Genomic DNA, 23,185 nt, shown 5'->3' on the forward strand with positions numbered 1-23,185 from the left:
TGTGTTGGAACTTTGACGGGAGTTTTACCTTTCTGAAGTTTGGAAAAAGTTGCAGAATTCTCAAACGTTTATATGTCAGTTAAGAAAGGAGTACCACCAGTCACTACATATTATATATATTTTTATTGGCGAAATCAACATTATTGATAGCATTTGATTTGAGTTATCTCCACGTGGTGAATTACGTGACACTTCCCATCACAATTATTTATATTCTCAATGCTAATAAAGTTAATCTAGTACATTGTATGTACTTTAACTAGAGCCGAGATAAAGAGTGGTATTTTGTAGGTTAATCAGTCAGGATAGTCAGCAAAACAATAATTATAAAAAAGAATGGAAAGTTTATTTTTTGTCATACCGATCATCCTGTCATCCGTGTAAGCATGATAGTATGTAAGCCCTAAAATCGGAGTTGAAGCCGTTAGACTTGAATTACAAAGTCAGTCTGTTGAAGTCCCAAAAGACAAATGCATTGCATGATGAAGGTAATTTTATGACTTTTCATTAAACAAAGCGTTATGTTTGCTTATTTGTTTTGACCTTTTACCAAATTGGAACTGACTTTAATAACTTAATGTCCTGAAGGGTGAAATTGTGGGTTCTCCTTCAATGCTCAAAGTAGTATTGCAGAAAAGGAAGTTCAATACATTGCTTACGAGTGGGCGTCGCTGGTTCATAAACAAGTTACCGGAATTTTCGTGATTGGAAAGCGTTGTCTTTGAATGCACCTTTAAATACACTTAACGTTTTTGTTAACGGCTCATAAAACAGAAGATGGAGAAAGTCTAATGGTTTTTGAACTGATGACTATTTTGAATTTTCTTTTGGTGACTTTATATAACATCTTTTCACGATATCACACAGACAATATTACATGTACACACTTGTTGAACGAGTTGTTCAGTATCATGACGATTGGATTCAACGTGTACGGGGAAGTCAGTCATCATGTCCCCCAAATATCTTATACTGGTAAATTATGTTATATTCGACCATGCAGGTTTGTACATGTATCTGAGTGCTATCAAAAGCAGAGCAGAAACGTCCAGACGAGAGAGATATAACTGTGTCTCCTACTCTAACAACAGCATACAAATCTTTCACTTCAATTTCCAATCAAAATATTATCGATAAATTAAAAAAAACAGTAAATGTAGTATGTTGAAATACAATTAGAGCACTGATATCTACTTATAATTCCATTAAATCTTTCAACAGTTAGGCAAAAATCAGTAAATCTAAACACATGCGAAATACTGTGGTATCGAGCGTGCCAACGTTCAATTGTGGCAATTTCATGAATGACCTAAAACTTTATGGGTCACATAGCTTTGACCTTAATATTTCGGTTCACTAAGTATGAAGTCCATCTTTTATAGTTCATTTGTTAAGACAAGGGTTTAAAGTTCATTCTAGTTTTGGTGTTGAACTTAGTTTATTTCCTAAGTGATCGGGCATATCGCGCATGGTTTTCGAGTGAGCCGCATCACATATTCTCCTTTCTTTCATGCATGCATTTCTTACATAACAGACATGATAGAAAACGTCCACTAAAACATATAATCCTATACATGTATTCAATCCTATATATATATAATCCTATATTCAATCCTATATATATATATATAATCCTATATTCAATCCTATATTCAATCCTATATATATATAATCCTATATTCAATCCTATATATATATAATCCTGTATTCAATCCTATATACAATCCTGTATTCAATTCTATATATATATATATATATATAAAATCCTATATTCAATCCTATATATATATAATCCTATATTCAATCCTATATACAATCCTATATTCAATCCTATATATAATCCTATATACAATCCTATATTCAATCCTATATTCAAAACTCGATTCCAATCCAGAAAGATTTGCTTTGTTCTTAAACAAAGATACGTAATTTAAAAAGACATTGTGTATTTATATATAAGATAAACTTCAGTATTAATTTCCGTGAGCATGATGAAACAGCCATCATTATGCTTGGCACTATATGGGCGAGTTCAACATAACACGCCCGCATTAAGTAAATAAATGAATATATCCTTTCACAGTCAATAGAAAATGATACCCGGAAAATACACGAAACATGGTATTCATCTTAAATACTTGTTTAAGTCATATACATGTATCTTACATTTATTGTCAACGCAAGTTAATAGTTTACTTTAAAATGTTTCTAAAGTCTGTGGGTTTTACCTAGCTGCAATAATGTAGCCCTATCCAATTTTTTTTTTTTATTCTGACGTTTTCGGGATAGGGCTACAATTCCATAGGATCTCCGTAATGGTGCAAAATAATTTTATGAATAACCGATAATAAACTCTGTGTATTAGTCCCAAATGTTGTTTACACCAAAAGGAGTACCAACTTTGTGCTCGGGCATGTCTAATAAAGGTGTTTTTCATTAAATACAATGTACAGCATGCAAAATTCTTCGTCTGCTCCGCCATGCTTGTTATCGCGAGATCTCGTAGGTGGATCTAATGAAAGCCTAAACATTGACAATCAGCGCGAAAATGTAGTTACTCGAGCCACTTCGACAAAGAAAGGAAAATCATATTGTTGCAGAAAGAATTTACACTCTGTTGTTCGGTTTTTAACTTGATATTTAATTCAAACCTTTTCAATAGCGATGAAATAGCTTTCGCCTCCATACTTGTCCATTGATGTAAATACTGCCTTATATGGCATATGCAAATGACTTGACAATCGGAAGTTGAAACTTCAGTACATCAAACATGGCGCACAAATATGAATCGAGAAATTGGAATTTATCGAAATTGTTGAAAACGGTAGAATAGAGCCTCACAAATCTAAAGTTGAAGGTTGTAAATTTATATATTGACTAAGAAACATAGAATATCATTTTATTTACGTAAAGAAAGTCAGGAAATGTTTAGAATGAGCGCAAATGTTGCGGGAGTGAATCACTCCCGCATTTGCACCATTACGGAGATCCTAAGGAGTTGTAGCCCTCTCCCTAAAAAGAAAAAAAAATCAGAGAGGGCTACATTATTGCAGCTAGGTTTTACCCTTTATCAAATCATTCAAAACTGAACCAAGAAAGACTACTCAGAAAGATTAAAGTATCACACGACATGGGAATATTGATTGAATATGGTTGCAAACATTATACCCGTACTTTCTAGAGAAAGGTTGGGCATATTGTTGTTACACTGGCCCGTCCGTCTGTCACACTCTCTTCTTCCTCAAACTCCTCTTTTATTTTAAGCAGTAACCAATTAATCTTTTGGAATATGATTGGTGGTGTCCTGTAGATGTGAAATAAGGTCTTTGGAATTTTCAATTTTACCCTGGGGGTCAAAAACCCCAGAACTCCTCATACATTTTACGCAGTAGCCTTAGTAGCATCTTTTAAAAGATGATTGGTGGCGTCCCGTAGATGTGCAATAAGGTTTAGGAATTTTCATTTTCATCCATGCGGCCAAATGGGGGTCGAAAACGACGTTTTTCTACAAAAACCTTTGGGACCAAATGGGGGTTGAGAAACGACGTTTTTCTATTTAAAAAAAACACCTTGTTCCCAGAACTCCTCTTACATTTTATGCGATAGTCAATTCATCTTTTTGGAGATATGATTGGTGGTGTTATTCAAATACGCATTACGTTTTCGAAATTTTTGAGGGGCAAAAAGGGGTGGAAAAACGACGAACAAACCTTGGTGCTTCGGGCATTGTGTCTTATGGAACAAAAAAATATAATGGTGGTTGTAGGAGGTGTTTTTTTTTTTTAAACAAATATCTTCCTTTCACAACTCCTTTTCAAGCATTATTTGTTATTTATCAAATTATGGATTTATTCTTTATCAAGTTATGAATTAACTCTATGAAATACTAACATAAGAGGTCAGGTTACATTTAATTACCACAGTATTTTAAAAAATTACCGCCACTTGCTCATTACCATATTTAAATAGTATACATTATCACTGCCGTTAGTCAGCGCCTTATGCAAATACACGTTAAGTACATCTGAAATCAAGATGAAAAATGCAATTTCTGGTATAGTAGCGGTAATGTATTCGTCCCAGAAATCATATTCTCACCTGAGCATTTTATGCTAAGTTTGATCACGTATATTATGAAATAACTATTGTGGTTTCTTTGCTTGTTACATGTACACAAGTACGACGGAGAGTATATTTAAAGGCAAACATTTGAGAGCGAGTATTATAACAGCATAGATTTTTTCTGCAGATATTCGAAATGGGATTAATTATAAGCAATGCTACTTGAACAAAAATTGTCAGGAGAGAAGATTGACTTAACCCAATATTTGATACTTTTACAAATAGTAATAATAGCCATTTCCTCATTAATGCGATGCAGTTGTGAACAATGCGCGTATGAATCTTGATAAATATAGTACGTCTATTTCAACGGCTGGGAATTTCGACAAAAATGAAAGTAGAATGTAAATATAAAAAACAAACTTCATTTTTGAAAATACAGGAGGGTATGTCACGCTGGCATACTTCCTGAAGCGCGGTAAATATCTTTGTGTATTTTTCAAAAATTAAATTAAATTTATTTTTTAAATGTGCTGAATACATATGATTTAAAATTGTCTGTATTCAAACCAGAAATGAAACAAACCAAACGTACCTACAAACCTGACTAGTCTGCGTGTGACTTGAGGCACCCTGCAGTTCCGACATAAAACCCGGATTGTTCTCTGTCGATCCTCCGCAAACGCCCATAGACCAACCTCCCCTGCTAAAATCTGAAAATTAAATTTCTTTGAAATAACATTTATTTTCCTAGAAGTAGCAAATTCATTTATATTTCTGATATAAATCATGCTAAGAATGCTATTCGATCGAGCTTAATAATACGAGTATATAAGTCGGTATTGAAACAAATGTGATTTCTTATTCTGAAAATGACGCAATAAATTTTCTTAATAGGTTTGCTACTCAACAATAAACAGTGGTAGACAGAAGCTGAGAGAATAGACAATTGCATCTGGAAGGTCGGAGTCAAAGGCAAACCCAATGTATTGAGAACGTGACGTCTGCCGACTAATGGTCTCGTCCACACACAAAAATGGCTGACGTCGGAGAGGGAAAATGTTTGTTAATCTGGAAAATAGCGAAAACAATATTTGCACTGCAAATGGGATTCGTTGCATTTAAGAATTGCAAGGAATGTCAAACGAAAGAGGGGACCGAGGGTTGGGATCCCACCTAAGTACATACATGTAATTGGAAATCGTAATCATAGCCTAAGACAAGGTTCCGATCTAAACAAACTTTAACACTACTTTCAGACTCAGCTTCACTAGGTAACCTTAACTAATCAAAACAAGATCTAGTACAAAACCTAACGCCACACTAACTCAAATACTAATTAACTAGCTCCACATACTAGTAAACCTTCCAGGAACAAAATCTCCATACTTATTAGAACTCCAAACGTAGCCTAAATAGCTAATACTAATTAACTCTTCAGGAAAACAACTCTAAGATTGACAACACAAAGCGTACCCGATACAAAGCCTAACTTATCGCCATAGCGGTAAGAGAGCTCGTGAAGTTCAAGGTTCAATTCTTGGATTCCGGCGCCACGTCAACTTGAGACTTTTTACCTGGGTAGTGACTGTTCCTTCGCCCAGCATCAGAGGTGAAAGTCACGGGTCTTTTGGATACAACCTTTAAAAATCCTGATGTCCTGGATCACGGTAAAGTTAACGTTGTCTTGATTAAAACTGGAGTGCTATGGGGTATTTTGTATTCTTCTGTATTCTTTATTGGATTTATGAGATTGATCACTGTTCGCTATCTTAACTCTTTCATAGGTCAAAATTTCTGATACTTGACGTACAGATGGTGTCTCTATATACGTGAGCATTCTTCGAATGGGACATGCATGTAAACCCTCACCAAAGTAACCTACTTATTCTTAGTTTGACTAGATAATATCAACCTACCCAAAAGAAATCCTTACAACGAACTAAAAGTATCCCTCGCTCTAAAACAAAGGAAGTAGCTAACAAAAACCCAACCTGGGAGAAACCTGACGCCATACATGTACTAGAGCTAGTCAACCCTAAGTAACTCTATCGGAGAGAAACCTGACGTCATACATGTACTAGGGCTAGTCAACCCTAAGTAACTCTATCGGAGAGAAACCTGACGTCATACATGTACTAGAGCTAGTTAACCCTAAGTAAATCTATCGGAGAGAAACCTGACACCATACATGTACTAGGGCTAGTTCTAAGTAACTCTATCGGAGAGAAACCTGACACCATACATGTACTAGGGCTAGTTCTAAGTAACTCTATCGGAGAGAAACCTGACGTCATACATGTACTAGGGCTAGTTCTAAGTAACTCTATCGGAGAGAAACCTGACGTCATACATGTACTAGGGCTAGTTCTAAGTAACTCTATCGGAGAGAAACCTGACGTCATACATGTACTAGGGCTAGTTCTAAGTAACTCTATCAGAGAGAAACCGAGTTCTATATAACTTACATAACAAACCATATTTAAAGCACTTACTCCATTAATTATTGCTTGAAGTATTACGTCCCTTCCAGAAATTTTCATTCCTATTAAGACGTCCGTCACTAGTTACAGGTGAAGTGCTTTGAAGTTTTACATACGCTAGGCCAATAATATCTCATAACAATTTAAACAAGACTAGAACTTCATTTACTAGTGATCAGAAAACAAAAGTATACATTTTCACCTGATCAAGAGCTCAACCAAAATTACAAAAGCCAGAACCACGAGTTCCAGGAAAGTTGTGACGCAGACTAGGGAGTTTGGTTCCTTTTGTTTCCTGGCAACGCCGTCCTCAGTGCTACGTCTGTCTGTTCCGGACATGACGTGGGGTGATATTAGTCTGTAGTGAGAGAAGACTTTGAATGTTAGGTATATATCGAACAAACATAATAAGCCGTAATTCGCCATAACATTCTGCTGCAAAGTTCTGATATGCACTTACCCAATATATTCGTGGAATATATATCAAATAATGCGAAAATCCACTTTCTTAAAAATCTACTTTCTTAAAGTGTCGGATCTAAAAAGATACAAAGCCAAAAAGAAAATATAAGGACTCCAAATCATGATCTTCTCATCATTTCATTTCACAATCCCACTGTTTTGGAACTTTCTCTAATTTTTACAATTTTGTAAACATATTTCTATTTTTATCCCGACCCGACGGTGGTGTAAACTCTACACCATCGGGCAACGAAGACATCCATTTTTCTCAATTCGGTATATCAGTGTGTCATTCTTGTTAACAATGTAGATAATTAGCATTTGGTTTTTTATGTACCGGTAGTGTGTAGTATGTGATATTTATTTATGTAATATATGTCTCTTGATAAAGACACGGGTTGCGTCGAAAATTTGAGGTTTAAATAACCAACAGTACACACGGACCACTGGACATACCAGAGGTGGAACAGTGCCTAGGAGGAGGTAAGCATCCCTGTCGACAACAGGCAATAAACAATACAAGACTGATATTGGAACTTTGGCAGGTTTAGATTAATAGTTGCATAATGCGTTGAAAAATGACATGTTTCAGGCATATCTAATGATAGAAGGATAAATTTTTATAAAAGTAAGTATTAACAAAACTGGACATGATATGTTTAAGTTGCTTGCAAATACCACTGTACCAAGATGATCATGCGCAATCAAAATAGCATTGTATTAAAGCAGAACATAAGGTCTGTCTTGACTGTAAATTCAGACAAGAGGCATTTCTGTACAAAAAATGAAGTCTAGCATTTGCCTTTTGTATAATGCTTGAAAAAATATTTTCACATGTCAGAGAGAAACTTATCTATACATATACAATGTACCTAGATATTTAACGCTATCAGATCTTTTGATTTCATGACCATTACATAAAATTGTAAAACTTGTAACATTGTTCAGTTTTCGGGGTGTTCCAAATAAAATGGTTTCTGTTTTGCTAAGGTGGCATGCCAACTTATTATATACAAGCCATGAAAAGAACATTTTTTCTAGAACATTTCCTAGTTTATGTGGCACTAGAATCTGTATAAATATAAAGTATAGCACTATCATCGACATATAAAATCAAATTGCAGTCTTTGTCTATACTTAAAGACATATCATTGACAGAAAATAAGAACAGAAGAGAACCTAAAGTGGTTCCCTGAGGTACTCTACAATATATTGAATTAAAATTGGATGTTACATTGTTGACATAAAATTGCTGCTGTCTACCAGATAAATATGACATAAATCACTCAGTGGATAAAACTCCTAAAATATCTAATTTGTCGCATAAGATTTTAGGATCGACATTTTTAAATGCTTTTTGTAGGTCCATACCAGTAAAAAGCCCTTTCGAGGTATTACTTTTGATAAAATTTAACATATGTATTAATCTGTAGAAAAATGGCTTCTAAAACCTTACATGTAAGAAATAAGCAAATCATTACTGTTTGCAAAAAAATGTAAAAGTTGTACATGAACACATTTTCCCAGTATCTTTGACACTATACATAGAATACTAACTGGCCTGTAATTATCAAGTTCCAGGGACCTTCTCTTTTCATGCCCCCTTCAAAGAAGAGGTGCATATTGTTTTGCACCTGTCGGTCGGTATATCGGTCGGTCAGTAGACCACATGTTGTCTGCTCAATATCTTGAGAACCATTCACTTCATCGTAATGATATTTACTATGTGGGTTGGTTACGAGTAGAAAAGAACCCCTACTGATTTTCAGGTCAAAAGGTCAAAGGTCAATATATAAGGTATATCCTAAGGAGTAGATGACCCCTATAGATTTTGAGGTCACATGGTCAAAGATCAAGAGTCAAACTGGACAAAGGAATATACTGACCATTCAATGTCTATCAATCTTGGTACACTGGTACATCCTAAGGAGAAGATGACCACTATTGATTCTGAGGTCACATGGTCCTAGGTTAAACTGGACATAGAAATATACTGTCCGATTAATATCTTAAGAACCCTTTGCTTGACAGACATCAAACTTGGTACACTGGTACATCTTCAGAAGAAGATGGCCCCTATTGATTTTGAGGTCACATGGTCAAGGGTCAAACTGGACATAGCAATTTACTGTCCGCTCAATATCTTGAGAACCCTTTGCTTGACAGACATCAAACTTGGTACACTGGTACATCTTCAGGAGTAGATGACCCCTATTGATTTTGAAGTCACCTGGTCAAAGGTCAAGGGTTAAACTGGACATAGTAATATATTGTCTCCTATATTTTAAGAATCATTTGCTTGATTGACACCAAACTTGGTACACTGGTAAAGAATAAGGAGTAGATGACCCCTATTGATTTTTAGGTGACATGGTCAATCCACTCTGGACATAGGAAGATATTCTCTGCTCAATGTCTTGAATTGGTTTGGCACTATACGATATAAATGATGAATGTGTATAACCTTTTTTAATTTTGCACCATGGGGGCCATACATTTTTTGCAAAAAATCCTTAAAAAGGAGTTTGACCTTTGCATTTTTAAATTCATCTCATAGAACACCACTTAAGATGGATTTATTTAGAATATACATAATAGGTTCTATCATCCTTTAAAAATTTTGCTGGGATGTTATCCAATCCAGTATTTTTGTTTACATCTAAATTTCTCAGTTCCTTATAACTATACTGTTGTCGCAGGTTGGAGTACAAAAGTTTTGTTTTCCGTGTTTGAATACAGTGAAAACAACATTGTACATATTTGTAGGACTAGGTAACTTACAAGGTTGGATGCAATTGTAATGAAAAGAATGTTTAAGATGCTTTAAAAAACAATTGTTTCATTACCTTTTTGTTTCTTCTCTTATAACCAATCTTCTTAAATTAGTGCCATAATTTCTTGGATTCAGACCTATTTTCTTCGATTTTGTCTTGGAAGTAACATGATCTAGCTTTTTTTAATCATCTCTCTGTACAATATTTCTCAATCTATTAAACTGCTTAAAGTCCTCTTGGTATTTACTATATACAGGTAAACTTCGGTATCTCGAAAACCGATTTGTCGAATACCACGGATGTCTCGAAGTGAGTCGACGGTCCCGGCCAGTTTTACTATATTCATGATTTTGAAAAACCCGGTATCTCTAACACAGAAATCTCGAATACCTGGCTTATCTCGAATTACTGTCCCATGTGTTATAAACACGTATGCGTTATTTCAGAGTCCAAGAAGTTTCTCGCTCCATTGACTTCACACCTGAAGTACACAATCATCCCGTTATGCTAATTTTACGATCTGGTAGACGTTTCTGTTAGGTCCAGCACGGACTTCATAGAACCATTGCCGATAACCACGCCTTATTCGCCCCAAGCTGTTGATTTTGGGAGCTTTATTTAATGATGCAGACTGGGTGTTCGGGGGTGATCATGAAATGCACACTTAAACAATAAATACCTTATTTTTTAGCATAAATATCTGCACCAAGATTCAAAATCTTCAGTATGTAAAACTTATACGGTACCAATTTTGATGCACCAGATGCGCATTTCGACACATAATGTCTCTTCAGTGATGCTCAACCGAAATGTTTGAAATCCGAAATAACTATGAAGTTTTAGAGCTAAATATAGCCAAAAACAGCGTGCCAAAAAAGTGGAGCCAAATTTGTCTAAGGATAAGAGTTATGCATGAGGGAGATGATCCTTAATTTTGAAATGAATTTCTAAATTTTATTACATTTTCTTCTTTCATTGACTCTTTATTTCAACAACTGAAGCTTAAGTATTCAATATATTTGTAAATGCATGTATTTGTTTAAAAACAGACCAAGCTCCATTGCCACATTCACAATTTAAACAATGACTCCAATCTACACCAGATAAAAGTACCTGAATTGATTCCACAGAATATTTTTAAGCATCTAATCTTAATTATGTTGTGACCCTTAAAAGTATATTTGTATAAAAGTTAAATAATGATCACTCATAGTTATACCGATGGTGGATGGTTGGTTGTATATTGTTTAAGCAGGACGCTCAAGAATCTTTTACTGATATGATTGTCGTCGAAGTGCTGCAAAATTTAGGCCTATGTTCGGCGCTTACGGCATTTGAGCTGCGAGGGATTTATCGTGCCACACCTGTTGTGACACGGGGCCTCGGTTTTTGCAGTCTCATCCAAAGGACCGCCCCATTTAGTCGCCTCTTACAACAAGCAAGGGGGTATTGAGGACCTATTGGAACCCGGATCCCCACGGGATTATACCGGTAGTGATAACACCCGAGTTGACAATGTTGTTTTTTTTTTTAAATAACAAGATATGATCAATTATTGACTCTGTGTTACAAGTGACTCTTATTGGATCAAGTATAATTTGGCTAAAACAAATCAAATTTAAAAAGTTCAAATATTGCTTGTATAAAGGATGATTCTTGCTGGCTGTATGAATAGTGTAGCAGGGCCCCTACTGGGCAGTCTGCACTATAAATCTACACCATCGTCGTTGTACGAATGTTAGAATCACCCAATATAATGGTTTCACAGTCAGTTCGTAATTTACATAGATCTTCTTATGAGGTCGATAAAGGAAGCCTGGGAGGGGGGAAAGTAGCAAACTCCAACTTTGATTTTGGTAAATAAAGTTCTGGCCAAAGAGACTGCAGCTTTAGATGGTTTTGCTATAAAACGTGGGTCGGAAATTTTTGAAAGAGGGGATCTTGCATTTAAATGTCCTTTCGTTTCTTTTGAAAAACTCTGGAATTTTTCGTCGTCTAGATGGTTGTCACCCTTTTCTGTGAATTTGTCTGTGTGTGGGGGGGGGTTGAAAGGCCTGGGTTAAGCTCAATAGCGCTGTTTTGTCCAGTTAACAAAATGCCTCAAACCAAAGTTCAAAATGTAATCCATTTATTGATCAGCCAAGGGTCTGGGACAGACATCATTGTGAGACATTCTGAACTTTGGTTTGAGGCATTTTGTTAACTGGACAAAACAGTGAAAGATCGGTTCGAAAGATGACAGAAAAAGGACAAGGTTTGTTTCATGAAGAAGTGGAAAGATATTCAGTAAAACTTGCTCGAATACGCAGGCTCATCGATGAAAATATTCTTGTCATTGAACATACGGAAAACGAGGATACCAAGAAACTGACCCAAGATCTCATTAAGAAAAACTTTGCTGAGTATGTGACATTGCATGAAACTTTTTGTGACTATCTCAAGAGGGCACATACAGAGGACAGTTTAAATGAGCTACAGTCTCAGACACTCATTTATGACACTGTGCAGTTAAAAGTGAAGGGAGCTCTACACTTACAGGAAGAATCAGTGAAACAACTTCTTACTCAAGAAATGGAGAAATCGGTGAAAGTAAAGAAAGTTTCTTCAACACGGACAAGATCAGTAAAATCAACTCGTAAATCTCTGAGATCACAAACAAGCAGTGCAGCATCAGACCTATATTTACAGCTGAAAATAAAAGCAGAAACAGCAAGAAAAAAATTGGAATATGTTGATAAAGAAAGTGAACTTATATGTCAAAGAGCGAAGGTGGAGGCAGAGGCCCTCATGCAGAAGGCCAACTTTGATAGCCAATTGATGCACATGAAAGCAGAAGAGGACAAAGAAGTTGCTGAAATTAGCATGAAGATTCTCGAGGAGGAACTTCAAGATCATAGTGTGGCTAGTGAAAGTGAACAAAGTGACTGGACTACATCGCACACAAACCGGTATGTTGTAAATCAGAGTGTACATGTTGAGAACAATGAGAAGGAGGCTGATAGAGTAAGACTGTTAACACCTAAACCAGATTTACCCCCTGTGCAAACTCCATTTGTAACAATGAGACCAACATTATCTAACATGGTCACCCCACCACCTGTTACCCCACCAGACAGTAGACTGAATCCCCGTGCTGAACTCTTTGTTCCAGAGAGGCGGGAGGGCTGTGTGTCGCGATTGAGTATGAGTGATCAGAACAAGACAGTTGAACAAAATCGAGCATTTGTGGATATGACAAACTTTTTGACTAAGAAAAGTTTCATCTTAGAACGAGTGAAACCATTTGCTGGTGACCCTGAGATCTACTTAGCATGGAAATCTACTTTCAAGGAAGTGATGAGTGAAATTGATGCATCTCCATCTATTGAACTTGACCTCATGATACACAACCTCAAAGGACAGCCATATGAACAAGTGAAGAGTATTAAGAACTCCAATACTAGTGATTCAATTCGTGCAATTCAAAAAGCATGGGAAAGACTAGATTCATATTATGGCAGTCCAGATCGTATTGCAAAGGCTTTAAAGAGGAAGTTATGGGACATTATTGAGAAATTTGACTTTAGCAACAAGCTGGAATATTTTTGTCTTTCAGACACCCTGAATGAAATCAATGCTGTTAAAGACAATCCAAAGTACAGCAAGACTTTGAGCTACTTTGACACATCTGATGGAGTAAACCCTGTGTTACGTAAATTTCCCAAGAACTTTCAGAACAAATGGCGTGATAAGGCGATCAGCTACAAAAGGAATAATGATGTGGTGTACCCCCCATTCAGTGTATTTTGTACCTTTGTTCAAGATATGGCATACATAATCAATGACCCGGGATTTGATTTTGATGATCCACCACAAGAAAAAAAATCGCAGCGACTTGATTCAGCAAGTTATTCAGGATCACGGACAAAATCAAACAAACAGTTTCACAAACAGGCTGTTAATTCCAATAAAACAGCTGTGTCGGAAGATGACGAAAGAGTGCGCTGTGCACTCCACAACTCATCCCACTCTACTAGAGACTGTAATGCCTTCCGCACAAAGAGTATTGGTGAGAAAAGGGACATTTTAAGGAAGCATGGTCAGTGTTTTAAGTGCTGTGATGGAAAACATTTGTCAAAGGACTGTCGTGTGTATGTGAAATGTAACACTTGTGGTAGCAGACATCACTGCACTGCTATGCATGATAACACATCAAATCAACCCTCTCAGAATCATGGCGGGGAGAAACTGACAAGTGAAAAACCGACACTACAACGACAGATAGCACGGACTGAAACTGCGGCACACGTTAATGCAGCTTGTACAGAAATCTGCGGAAATTTTAGAGGCAAATCGTGTGCTAAGATTGTCCTAGTCAGCATTCACCACCGACTTCGTGAACACCCACCAGTTAATGTGTACGCCATACTTGATGAACAGAGCAACAAGTCACTAGCTAAACCTGAACTTTTTGAAATATTTGACCCAAACAGTACTTGCGAATCATACAAACTATCTACATGTAGTGGATCCTCAGTAGTGAGTGGCAGACGTTCTCATGGCTTTGTTATCAACTCATTGAACAATCAGACTACATTCAATTTACCGACTTTGATTGAGTGTGACGCTATTCCTAACAATCGTCATGAAATTCCAACCTGTGATGTGGCCATTCATTATCCTCATCTTACTAAGATAGCAGATTTTATTCCACCTATTGACAATGCGGCAAACATATCATTACTCATTGGCAGGGATCTCTTGAGTGCACATCATGTCCTTGAGCAGATAAGAGGCGATCCATCTCAGTCGTATGCTCAACGTCTATCATTAGGTTGGGTAATTATTGGAGAGACGTGTTTAGATGGAATACACACACCTAAATCTGCTGATGTTATGAAAACTATGTTGTGTTCGACTTCTGAACAACCATCCATTGGCATTTTGATGCCATGCGACCATAAGATGCATGTTTCAGAATGTGTTGAAAAACAATCAGTATTTAAGAGAACCAGTACAGACAACCAACCGTCATTATCTTGTGAAGATAGAGAATTCTTGGCTCAGATGGACAGTGATATGAAAAAAGATTCTTCAGGGCATTGGATTGCTCCCTTACCCTTTAAAAGGACACGACCTATTTTACCAAACAATCGACAGCAAGCATTGGATAGAGCCATTAGCCTGGACAGAAGTTTGATTAAGAACTCAACCAAGAAAACTCACTTTCTTGAATTTATGAGAAACTTGTTTGAAGCGGGTCACATTGAGTTAGCACCGCAACTTCCACCAAACACCGAGTGTTGGTACTTACCTCTGTTTGGTGTTTATCACCCCCAGAAGAAAGACAAAATCCGTGGAGTTTTTGACTCCTCTGCAAAGTGTGGTGGACTATCACTTAACGATGTCCTAATGAGCGGACCAGATCTAATGAATAACTTAGTGGGTGTATTAATGAGATTCAGAAGAGAATGTGTAGCAATAGTTGCAGACATAGAACAGATGTTTTATAGTTTCCTGGTGGACATTCAACATAGACGTTACTTGAGATTCATTTGGCATAACGACAATTGTTTTGAACAACCTCTGGTGGACTACCAAATGAAAGTACACGTCTTCGGTAATAGTCCCTCCCCTGCGGTGGCGACTTATGGACTACGTCGTACGGCTGATGTCGCAGAGGCACAGTATGGTTCAGATATGAAAAACCTCGTGCATCGTAATTTCTACGTAGATGATGCTCTTTCTTCTCATTCATCGGCAAAAGAGGCAATAGATCTACTTCAACGTACTAAGAAGGCTTTGATAGAACATGGCTGTTTGCGGCTACACAAGATAGCATCCAACTCTAGTGAAGTTTTATCTGCCTTCGATTCTCAGGACCTGGCTAAAGATTTGAAAGACACAGAACTGTGGGCAGATGATCTACCAACACAGAGGAGCTTAGGAATCTGTTGGAACCTTCAATATGACAATTTCATATTCAAAGTAAACATGGAGGAGAAACCATTTACTAGACGTGGCGTCCTCTCTTCTATCAACAGTTTGTTTGATCCACTTGGATTTGTTGCACCTGTGACAATTGCAGGAAAGAGTATTCTACGTGAAGCTATGACAAGTGGGTTAGACTGGGATGAACCTTTGCCACATGATTTCCTTCAAAAGTGGACAACATGGAAATCATCCTTGAAAGATTTAGAAAGTTTGCAAATCCCTCGTACATTTGGTGAGGTGTCTGTCAGTAAGGCAAGTTTCGCAGAATTACTGATATTCTCAGATGCTTCAACCATGGCCATTGCAGCTGTTGCGTTTCTCAGACTTGCTTCAGACACAGGGAAGGAGCAACTTGGTTTCGTTATGGGGAAAGCTAAACTGGCACCTAAACATGGACATACTGTTCCAAGATTGGAATTGTGTGCGGCCGTATTGGCAACAGAACTGTATGAACTTATCTCCTCAGAGATTGATACTAACTTTGACTCGATTCGATTTTTTACAGACAGTAAGGTAGTCTTGGGCTACATTAGAAATGAAACTAAGCGCTTTTTCACCTACGTGGCCAACCGAGTAGAAAGAATTCGCAAATCAAGTGAACCGAAAGATTGGAATTATATTCCAACGAAAATAAATCCAGCAGATGAAGGGACCCGATCAGTGGTAGTGAAGGAAATGCAAACCAGTCTCTGGTTGAACGGTCCACATGAATTACTAGATAGCAGCAAAAATGAACAGTATGACCTTGACATTGATTGTGATCCGGAAGTCAGTTCTTGTAGAACGGATGTACAAAGTATTTGTCAACTAGGATGTCATCGCTTTGAAAGATTTTCAGATTGGCAGCGACTGACTCGAGCTATATGTTTCATTCAGAAGATAATACAAAAGAGAAAAATGGTGAAGAGTGATGACAACAAAAATCAAACCCCACTTACATTGCAGGGAGCTGGACTTTTTATCATTCATTTGATGCAGGAAGAGGCCTTTGTTGAAGAAATTGCAGCTCTCAAGACAGGCAGAACTGTAAACCGTAGAAGTCCTGTTTTCAAATTAGACCCTTACATGGATGAAGCTGGATTCCTCAGAGTAGGAGGCAGACTACGTCATTCTAATTTGATGCCTCAAGAGAAGAATCCACTGATCATTCCAAAAAAGAGCCATATTGCCAATTTGCTTGTGGATCACTTTCATCGAGAAGTGAAACATCAAGGACGCTTATTCACAGAAGGAGCAATTAGAAGTGCAGGATACTGGATAGTAGGATGTCGTCGTCGAGTGAACTCTCATATACAGAAGTGTGTAACTTGTAGAAAGTTGCGAGGCAAACAACAACAACCAAAAATGGCCGACATCTTTGAAGCACACTTTCATCCTGGACCCCCTTTTACACATATTGGAGTGGACGTATTTGGACCCTGGTCCATTGTAACCCGAAAAACACGAAGCGGTCAGGCTCAAGCTAAGAGATGGGCAGTAATATTTACTTGTTTGGTGATACGAGCAGTCCACATTGAAGTAATAGAGGAATTGAGCACTTCTAGCTTCATCAGTGCATTACGTCGTCTTACAGCCCTTAGAGGTGAAGTACGTACCATTTGCTCAGACCGTGGCACTAACTTTGTAGGAGCCACTTCGGAAATGAATATCAACAAGATTGACATCGACAATGCACAGCTGAAAGACTTCATGACTAGGAAAGAAATTCAGTGGAAGTTCAACCCCCCACACGCTTCACACATGGGTGGGGCCTGGGAGCGGCTGATAGGTGTCTCTAGGAGGATATTGGATTCTCTGCTCACCGATCCTAAAGTGACAAGACTTACTCATGAAGTTCTGGTGACCTTCATGGCAGAGGTATGCTCTGTTATCAATGCGCGCCCTCTGAGTGGTATTTCATACGACCCAGATTCACCCATTCCTTTGTCCCCCGCAACGTTACTTACCTTGAAAACAAAACATGTGGTAGACTCTTTCAACTTAGAAGAGTTTACAGCAAAGGATTTGATGAAGGACCAGTGGCGCTGTGTACAACAACTTTCGAATTGTTTTTGGAAAAGGTGGAAAATGGAATACCTTTCTTCACTCCAACAGCGGATGAAATGGCAACAGGATGAAAGAAATCTTCAAGTTGGTGATATCGTCCTTCTTCGTGATAAGACCCTTCATCGCAATGATTGGCCGATGGGAATTATTGAGAACACATATCCTAGTGTTGACTCTCGTGTCCGCAAGGTAGATATTCGTTTCGGCTCAGACAGGAAGATTTTCAAACGTCCAGCAACGGAAGTTGTGCTTCTTATGCCAAACAAACAGTAATGTGATTGTGTTCAGATAGGGTTTTGAACTGATTAGCACAGAAATCATTTTATGAGCATATATGTTACAAGGGTAGTTCGTTCATAATTTTGTTTTGAAAATAGTAGTGATATTATCATATCAGACGGGGAGTGTAGTGTAATTACGCCATGTCAATCCGGAATTTTCATACCTGGTTATGTACGGTTTTGTTTTCTATGTATCTATTTTCATTTCCGGTATCATTTGCACGAGATTGTAACAGAATTCTATTTTCATAGACAGCGGCAACCATCTTTCACTGTTTTGTCCAGTTAACAAAATGCCTCAAACTAAAGTTCAACATGTAATCCATTTATTGATCAGCCAAGGGTCTGGGACAGACATCATTGTGAGACATTCTGTGAAAGCTATCAAAAATACAGAGAAATATGTAAATCTGTATTCATTTATTGAAAAGTTACATGAATTACATATTTCTCTGTATTTTTGATAGCTTTCACAGAATGTCTCACAATGATGTCTGTCCCAGACCCTTGGCTGATCAATAAATGGATTACATTTTGAACTTTGGTTTGAGGCATTTTGTTAACTGGACAAAACAAGCGCCACTCAGATCAGTAGAGATTTTGAAGATGGTTTTAAACCTAATACAAATGATGTAATCTCTATTTTTCTCCGTCGTAAAAAGGAAGGCTCTGAAGGCTTCATTATAAACAGTAAATTTTGTGGTAATATATGGAGCGCCAAATTAACATAAACTCAAATAATTGAAGATATCTTTAATTATTTGAAGATATCATCAATTCAATTATTGCTCTCTTTAATTGAATTAATGCGCGCATTAAATCAATTATTGCTCTCATCAAATGAATTAATGCGCGCTTCAATTCAATTATTGCTCTCATCAATTGAATTAATGCGCGCATCAATTGAATTAATGAGAGCAATAATTAATTTAATGCGCGCATTAATTCAATTATTGCTCTCTTCAATTCAATTGATGAGAGCATCAATTGAATTAATGAGAGCAATAATAGATTTGATGCGCGCATTAATTCAATTATTGCTCTATTCAATTCAATTCAATTGATGAGAGCATCAATTTCGTGGAAATATTGCTCGCAATAATTAATTTAGAGCTCGGTATAAATAATTTGATGATCTCTTTAATTCAATTGAAGATATCTTTAATTATTTACAATGCTTTTGTATAAGGAATTAATGTGCGCATCAATTCTTTTAAAGAGAGCAACAATTCAATTAAAGAGATCATTAATTCAATTGTGGATATGTTGAATTGAAGATATCTTTAATTATATAGTTGCTCTCTCTCTCTAAAAGAATTATTGCTATCTTCAAATGAATTAAAGATATCATTAATTCAATTGAAGAGAGCAATAACTGAATTAATGCGCGCATTAAATCAATTATTGCTCTCATCAAATGAATTAATGCGCGCATCAATTCAATTATTGCTCTCATCAATTGATTTAATGTGCGCATTATATTAATTATTGCTCTCTTCAATTGAATTGTAGCGCGCATCAATTCAATTGTTGATATCATTAATTCATTTGAAGAGATCATTAATTCAATTAAAGCGCGCTTCAATTCAGCTGAAGAATTAATGCTATCATCAATTCAATTAATGCGCGCAATAATTCAGAATTGAAGATATCATTAATTATTTGAAGAGATCTTTAATTAAATTGTTGCGCGCATCAAATTTATTGATGATATCTTCAAATAATTGAAGATATCTTCAATTATTTGAGTTTATGTTAATTTGGCGCTCCATAGTAATAAGCATTCTATAAGCACTTTACAGAATTTCTTTTGGACTTTGGATTGGATTTAACGGCCGATTTGTGATAGCTTCTGGTGTGTGAATTCAGCTCGGCCGTAAAATCGGACACTGGTTAGACCTACTATAAGATAGTAAATTTTTATTGATATATTTTTCTATAAGTGATTGTAAATAAATTGTTAATTGTACATGATCTACTTGACGAAAAAGGAGAAATTATAAATTTTAAAATATTTAAAGACAGATTTAACCTACAAATGAATTTTTTTTAACATATATGGGTATATCACAAGTAGTAGCCACAGATATGAAAAAGTATAACTTTACAAATAAAGCATCTGTGCAAAAACCCCTTATTCCCTTGAATATCAAACTATTCGTTTTAACAAAGAAAGGGTCGAAACCTATGTATGATACTCTCAATAAATCAGATGCTATACCCACAGGAAAAAAGAAATGGAGTAGATATTTCATTACCTCTGATAACCAATGGAAGGCAATCTTTTACATGCCATTCTTGACTACATTGGATTCCAAATTATTATGGTTTCAATACAGAGTTAACCACCACATTTTAACTACTAATAACTATATGTACAAATTAGGTAGAGTAGATTCTAAACTATGTACCTTTTGTGATAGGGAAGACGAAACAATTTACCATTTACTTTGGGATTGTCCAAAAGTACAACAATTATTATCAGAATTTATCAGATATTGCAATTCAAAGGAGATTGAAATAGAATTTGATGTCAAAACTTTTATATTTGGTGATACAAAACAAAAACATTTCAGGTCATACAATGCATTACTTATAATAATCAAAATATATATATATAGGAATAGATGTAAAAAAAAAAAAAAAAAATAAAAAAAAAAAATAAAAAAAATCAGCTAACACTTAAAGGCCTTATAAATGATTGGAAACAATTGTATCAAATCAACCAGGATAGTTATAAGGAAAGAAATGAATTAGATAAATTTAAAATGGACGGGAAAATGGTCTCCATTAGTTAATTGAAACTCTCTCTCTCTCTCTCTCTCTCTCTCTCTCTCTCTCTCATAAAAAGAACATTATAATATATATATGTACGCTTAAATATGTTCATATTCTTTTGTATCTACTTTTGTGCAAATGTATGTCGATTGAGTGAAATAAAAAAAAATAATAAAAAAATGTTAATTCTTTGGGATTGATATTTGCTGGCCTACTCTTAAACTGATCCATAACAGAATGGGGGAGGGGGGGGGGGGGGGGGCTCGTCCGGGATCATCAATTATCGCATTTGTGCTGAGTGAATTATTCATTATTCAAATCTCCAGTTCAATAAATTGTTAACACAGTCTCCCCCAATACTTTTAACAAAATTCATAATGTGAAAATGATTTTATTATTTTTTCTATCATCATTATCATTTTTGTTTTGTTTGTCTTGCTAATATTCCGTTTAAAGAGAGTTCTTGATGAATATTCAGATAAAGGCATTATTTGCAGCAGATCTCCAACAGTATGCTACATGATTCTGTCAAAAATAAAAACATCAAATAAAGTACTGAAATTGTGGCCATGCTGAATTATTTTATTCTTAAGGGTAAAGTGAAGTGAAAATTTAGTTTGTTAATGGTAAGAATTGCATTTCATCACAAGATTTTAGAAAGTTGTTGGAACAGGTATACCAAGGTATGTTTCGTATCATAAAATAATCGATGAATATATTCATTTCTTGCAATAAACTCACTATAGAAAAGAGGCTTGTCTAGGCTTGAAATGGTGAATCACATGGATGTCATACACACATGTAAAGATTAAGAATTTCTTGTCAGAAAGTTACAACAAACCTAAATCATTCATTCTAACAGCTAAGACACACCCATCCCAGGCTGCGAAAAGAAACCTGAAGTTTGCCAGAACATTGTTTTAAAAGTACACACACACACACACACACACACACACACACACACATATATATATATATATATATATATATATATATATATATATATATATATATATATACATGTATATATATATATATAACTTGCATGCACAACAGTACCACCCTCTGGAAGTCAACATACTGACAACAATACCATTCCTTGCGTAGCTTTGTCTGATTATATTAATTTGTCAAAATATATGTATATTACTTACTTTGATCTTTTGGTTTGAACTTCCTTTAAAACAGATGTTATTATTGTTTGCGATATCTATCCAGAATTGGTGAAAGAGCGAAAACGTTGTTTGTCAGTTTCCTTGAACGGACAAATTCCCTGGTATGAAATCAAACTATTTATAAATCAAACCAATAAAACAACTTATGACGATTGTTGTGAACCATAATTTACATATTTATGAATTAATCAACCTCACCTGAAAGCCTTGTTTAGTGAAGAGTTTTGATATAAGCTGTCATTGTTTCAACCTTAGGAATCTAACAGTGTAAGGAAACAAGGCCGACTTCTTTGACACACAAAAGGGAATGAAAAATGTACTTCTTTGGATATAAAAATGTGCATAAAATGCCCAAAGTAGACATCTAGATTAAACACCGAGATGAGCTATAAAACTTGTAATAGATGTTTCGTCATGTTATGAAATGGACATTCCTTGAATTTGTTTTTTTTAATACCACTCTGCGTTTTTCACTAATATCCCAGAAATCCTTTTCCTACAGATGCATTCACACTTTATACAATAAATGAATGCGTTTTATGTTTATAGAATCTTTTTAAAAAGATTCTAAATGATCAACCTAAAGGATATGATCTTTGCACGTGTATTTGCAGTTCCTGTTCGCCCGTTTCATATACAGTCCCTTTCACATCCATTCCAGTTAATCATTAAGAAATAAATTTCATTTTTGAAAATACATGTACATGAGGGCATGAACTGCGATGCTTGACGCCAGCAGTAAAAGTGATTTTTATGTGTACATTTTACTTTCATTTCTGCGCCAACACGGTTATCAGCTGTGTTGGTTGAGTTATGATCCATAAGTGTAAATAGTGTCGTTTCCAATCAGTTTGCCTCCATAAAAGGAATACCCGCAAGAACATCAACGTCTAGATTCTCGATCACTAGTTCCTCAAAGAAAAACGAGTGGGAATCTCTGGAGAAGCACAGCTTTGTTTCACCCACAACCTTTAATGGTGAAGAGCCATCGGCTTGATGAGCTGATTGGTTGGTGGGGCTGACTTTTCCATTCAAGTTAGTCACAGTTGATGCTCTTATCATGTTCCCTGTAGCTCCAGAGTCAATTGTGAGACGAACATGAGTGTGTTGAAAGAAAACATCTAGGTACGGTGACTGTCGAATAGACACAC

General features: G+C 36.1%; 2 protein-coding genes across 2 annotated transcripts in view; one reads left to right on the plus strand and one right to left on the minus strand.

Moving 5' to 3' along the window:
• LOC125669858 (phospholipid phosphatase-related protein type 5-like) overlaps positions 1 to 22,139 on the minus strand; it is a 41,449-nt gene extending 19,310 nt beyond the window's left edge. Inside the window, exons 1-4 of the mRNA XM_048904687.2 lie at positions 22,014 to 22,139; positions 6,748 to 6,903; positions 4,974 to 5,133; positions 4,658 to 4,775 (exon numbers count right to left, since the gene is read on the minus strand). Of these exons, the coding sequence (XP_048760644.2) occupies positions 4,658 to 4,775; positions 4,974 to 5,133; positions 6,748 to 6,884 (415 nt within the window). The 5' untranslated portion in view covers positions 6,885 to 6,903; positions 22,014 to 22,139. The remainder of the gene's footprint in view (positions 1 to 4,657; positions 4,776 to 4,973; positions 5,134 to 6,747; positions 6,904 to 22,013) is intronic.
• On the plus strand, positions 12,017 to 18,073 carry LOC125668823 (uncharacterized). Its single transcript, XM_056164387.1, has one exon. The coding sequence runs from the start codon at positions 12,017 to 12,019 to the stop codon at positions 18,071 to 18,073; it is 6,057 nt and encodes a 2,018-aa protein (XP_056020362.1).
• Positions 22,140 to 23,185: the final 1,046 nt, after the last annotated feature.

This window comes from Ostrea edulis, chromosome 4 (genome assembly GCF_947568905.1).
Source record: "Ostrea edulis chromosome 4, xbOstEdul1.1, whole genome shotgun sequence".
Taxonomy (NCBI): Eukaryota; Metazoa; Mollusca; class Bivalvia; order Ostreida; family Ostreidae; genus Ostrea; species Ostrea edulis.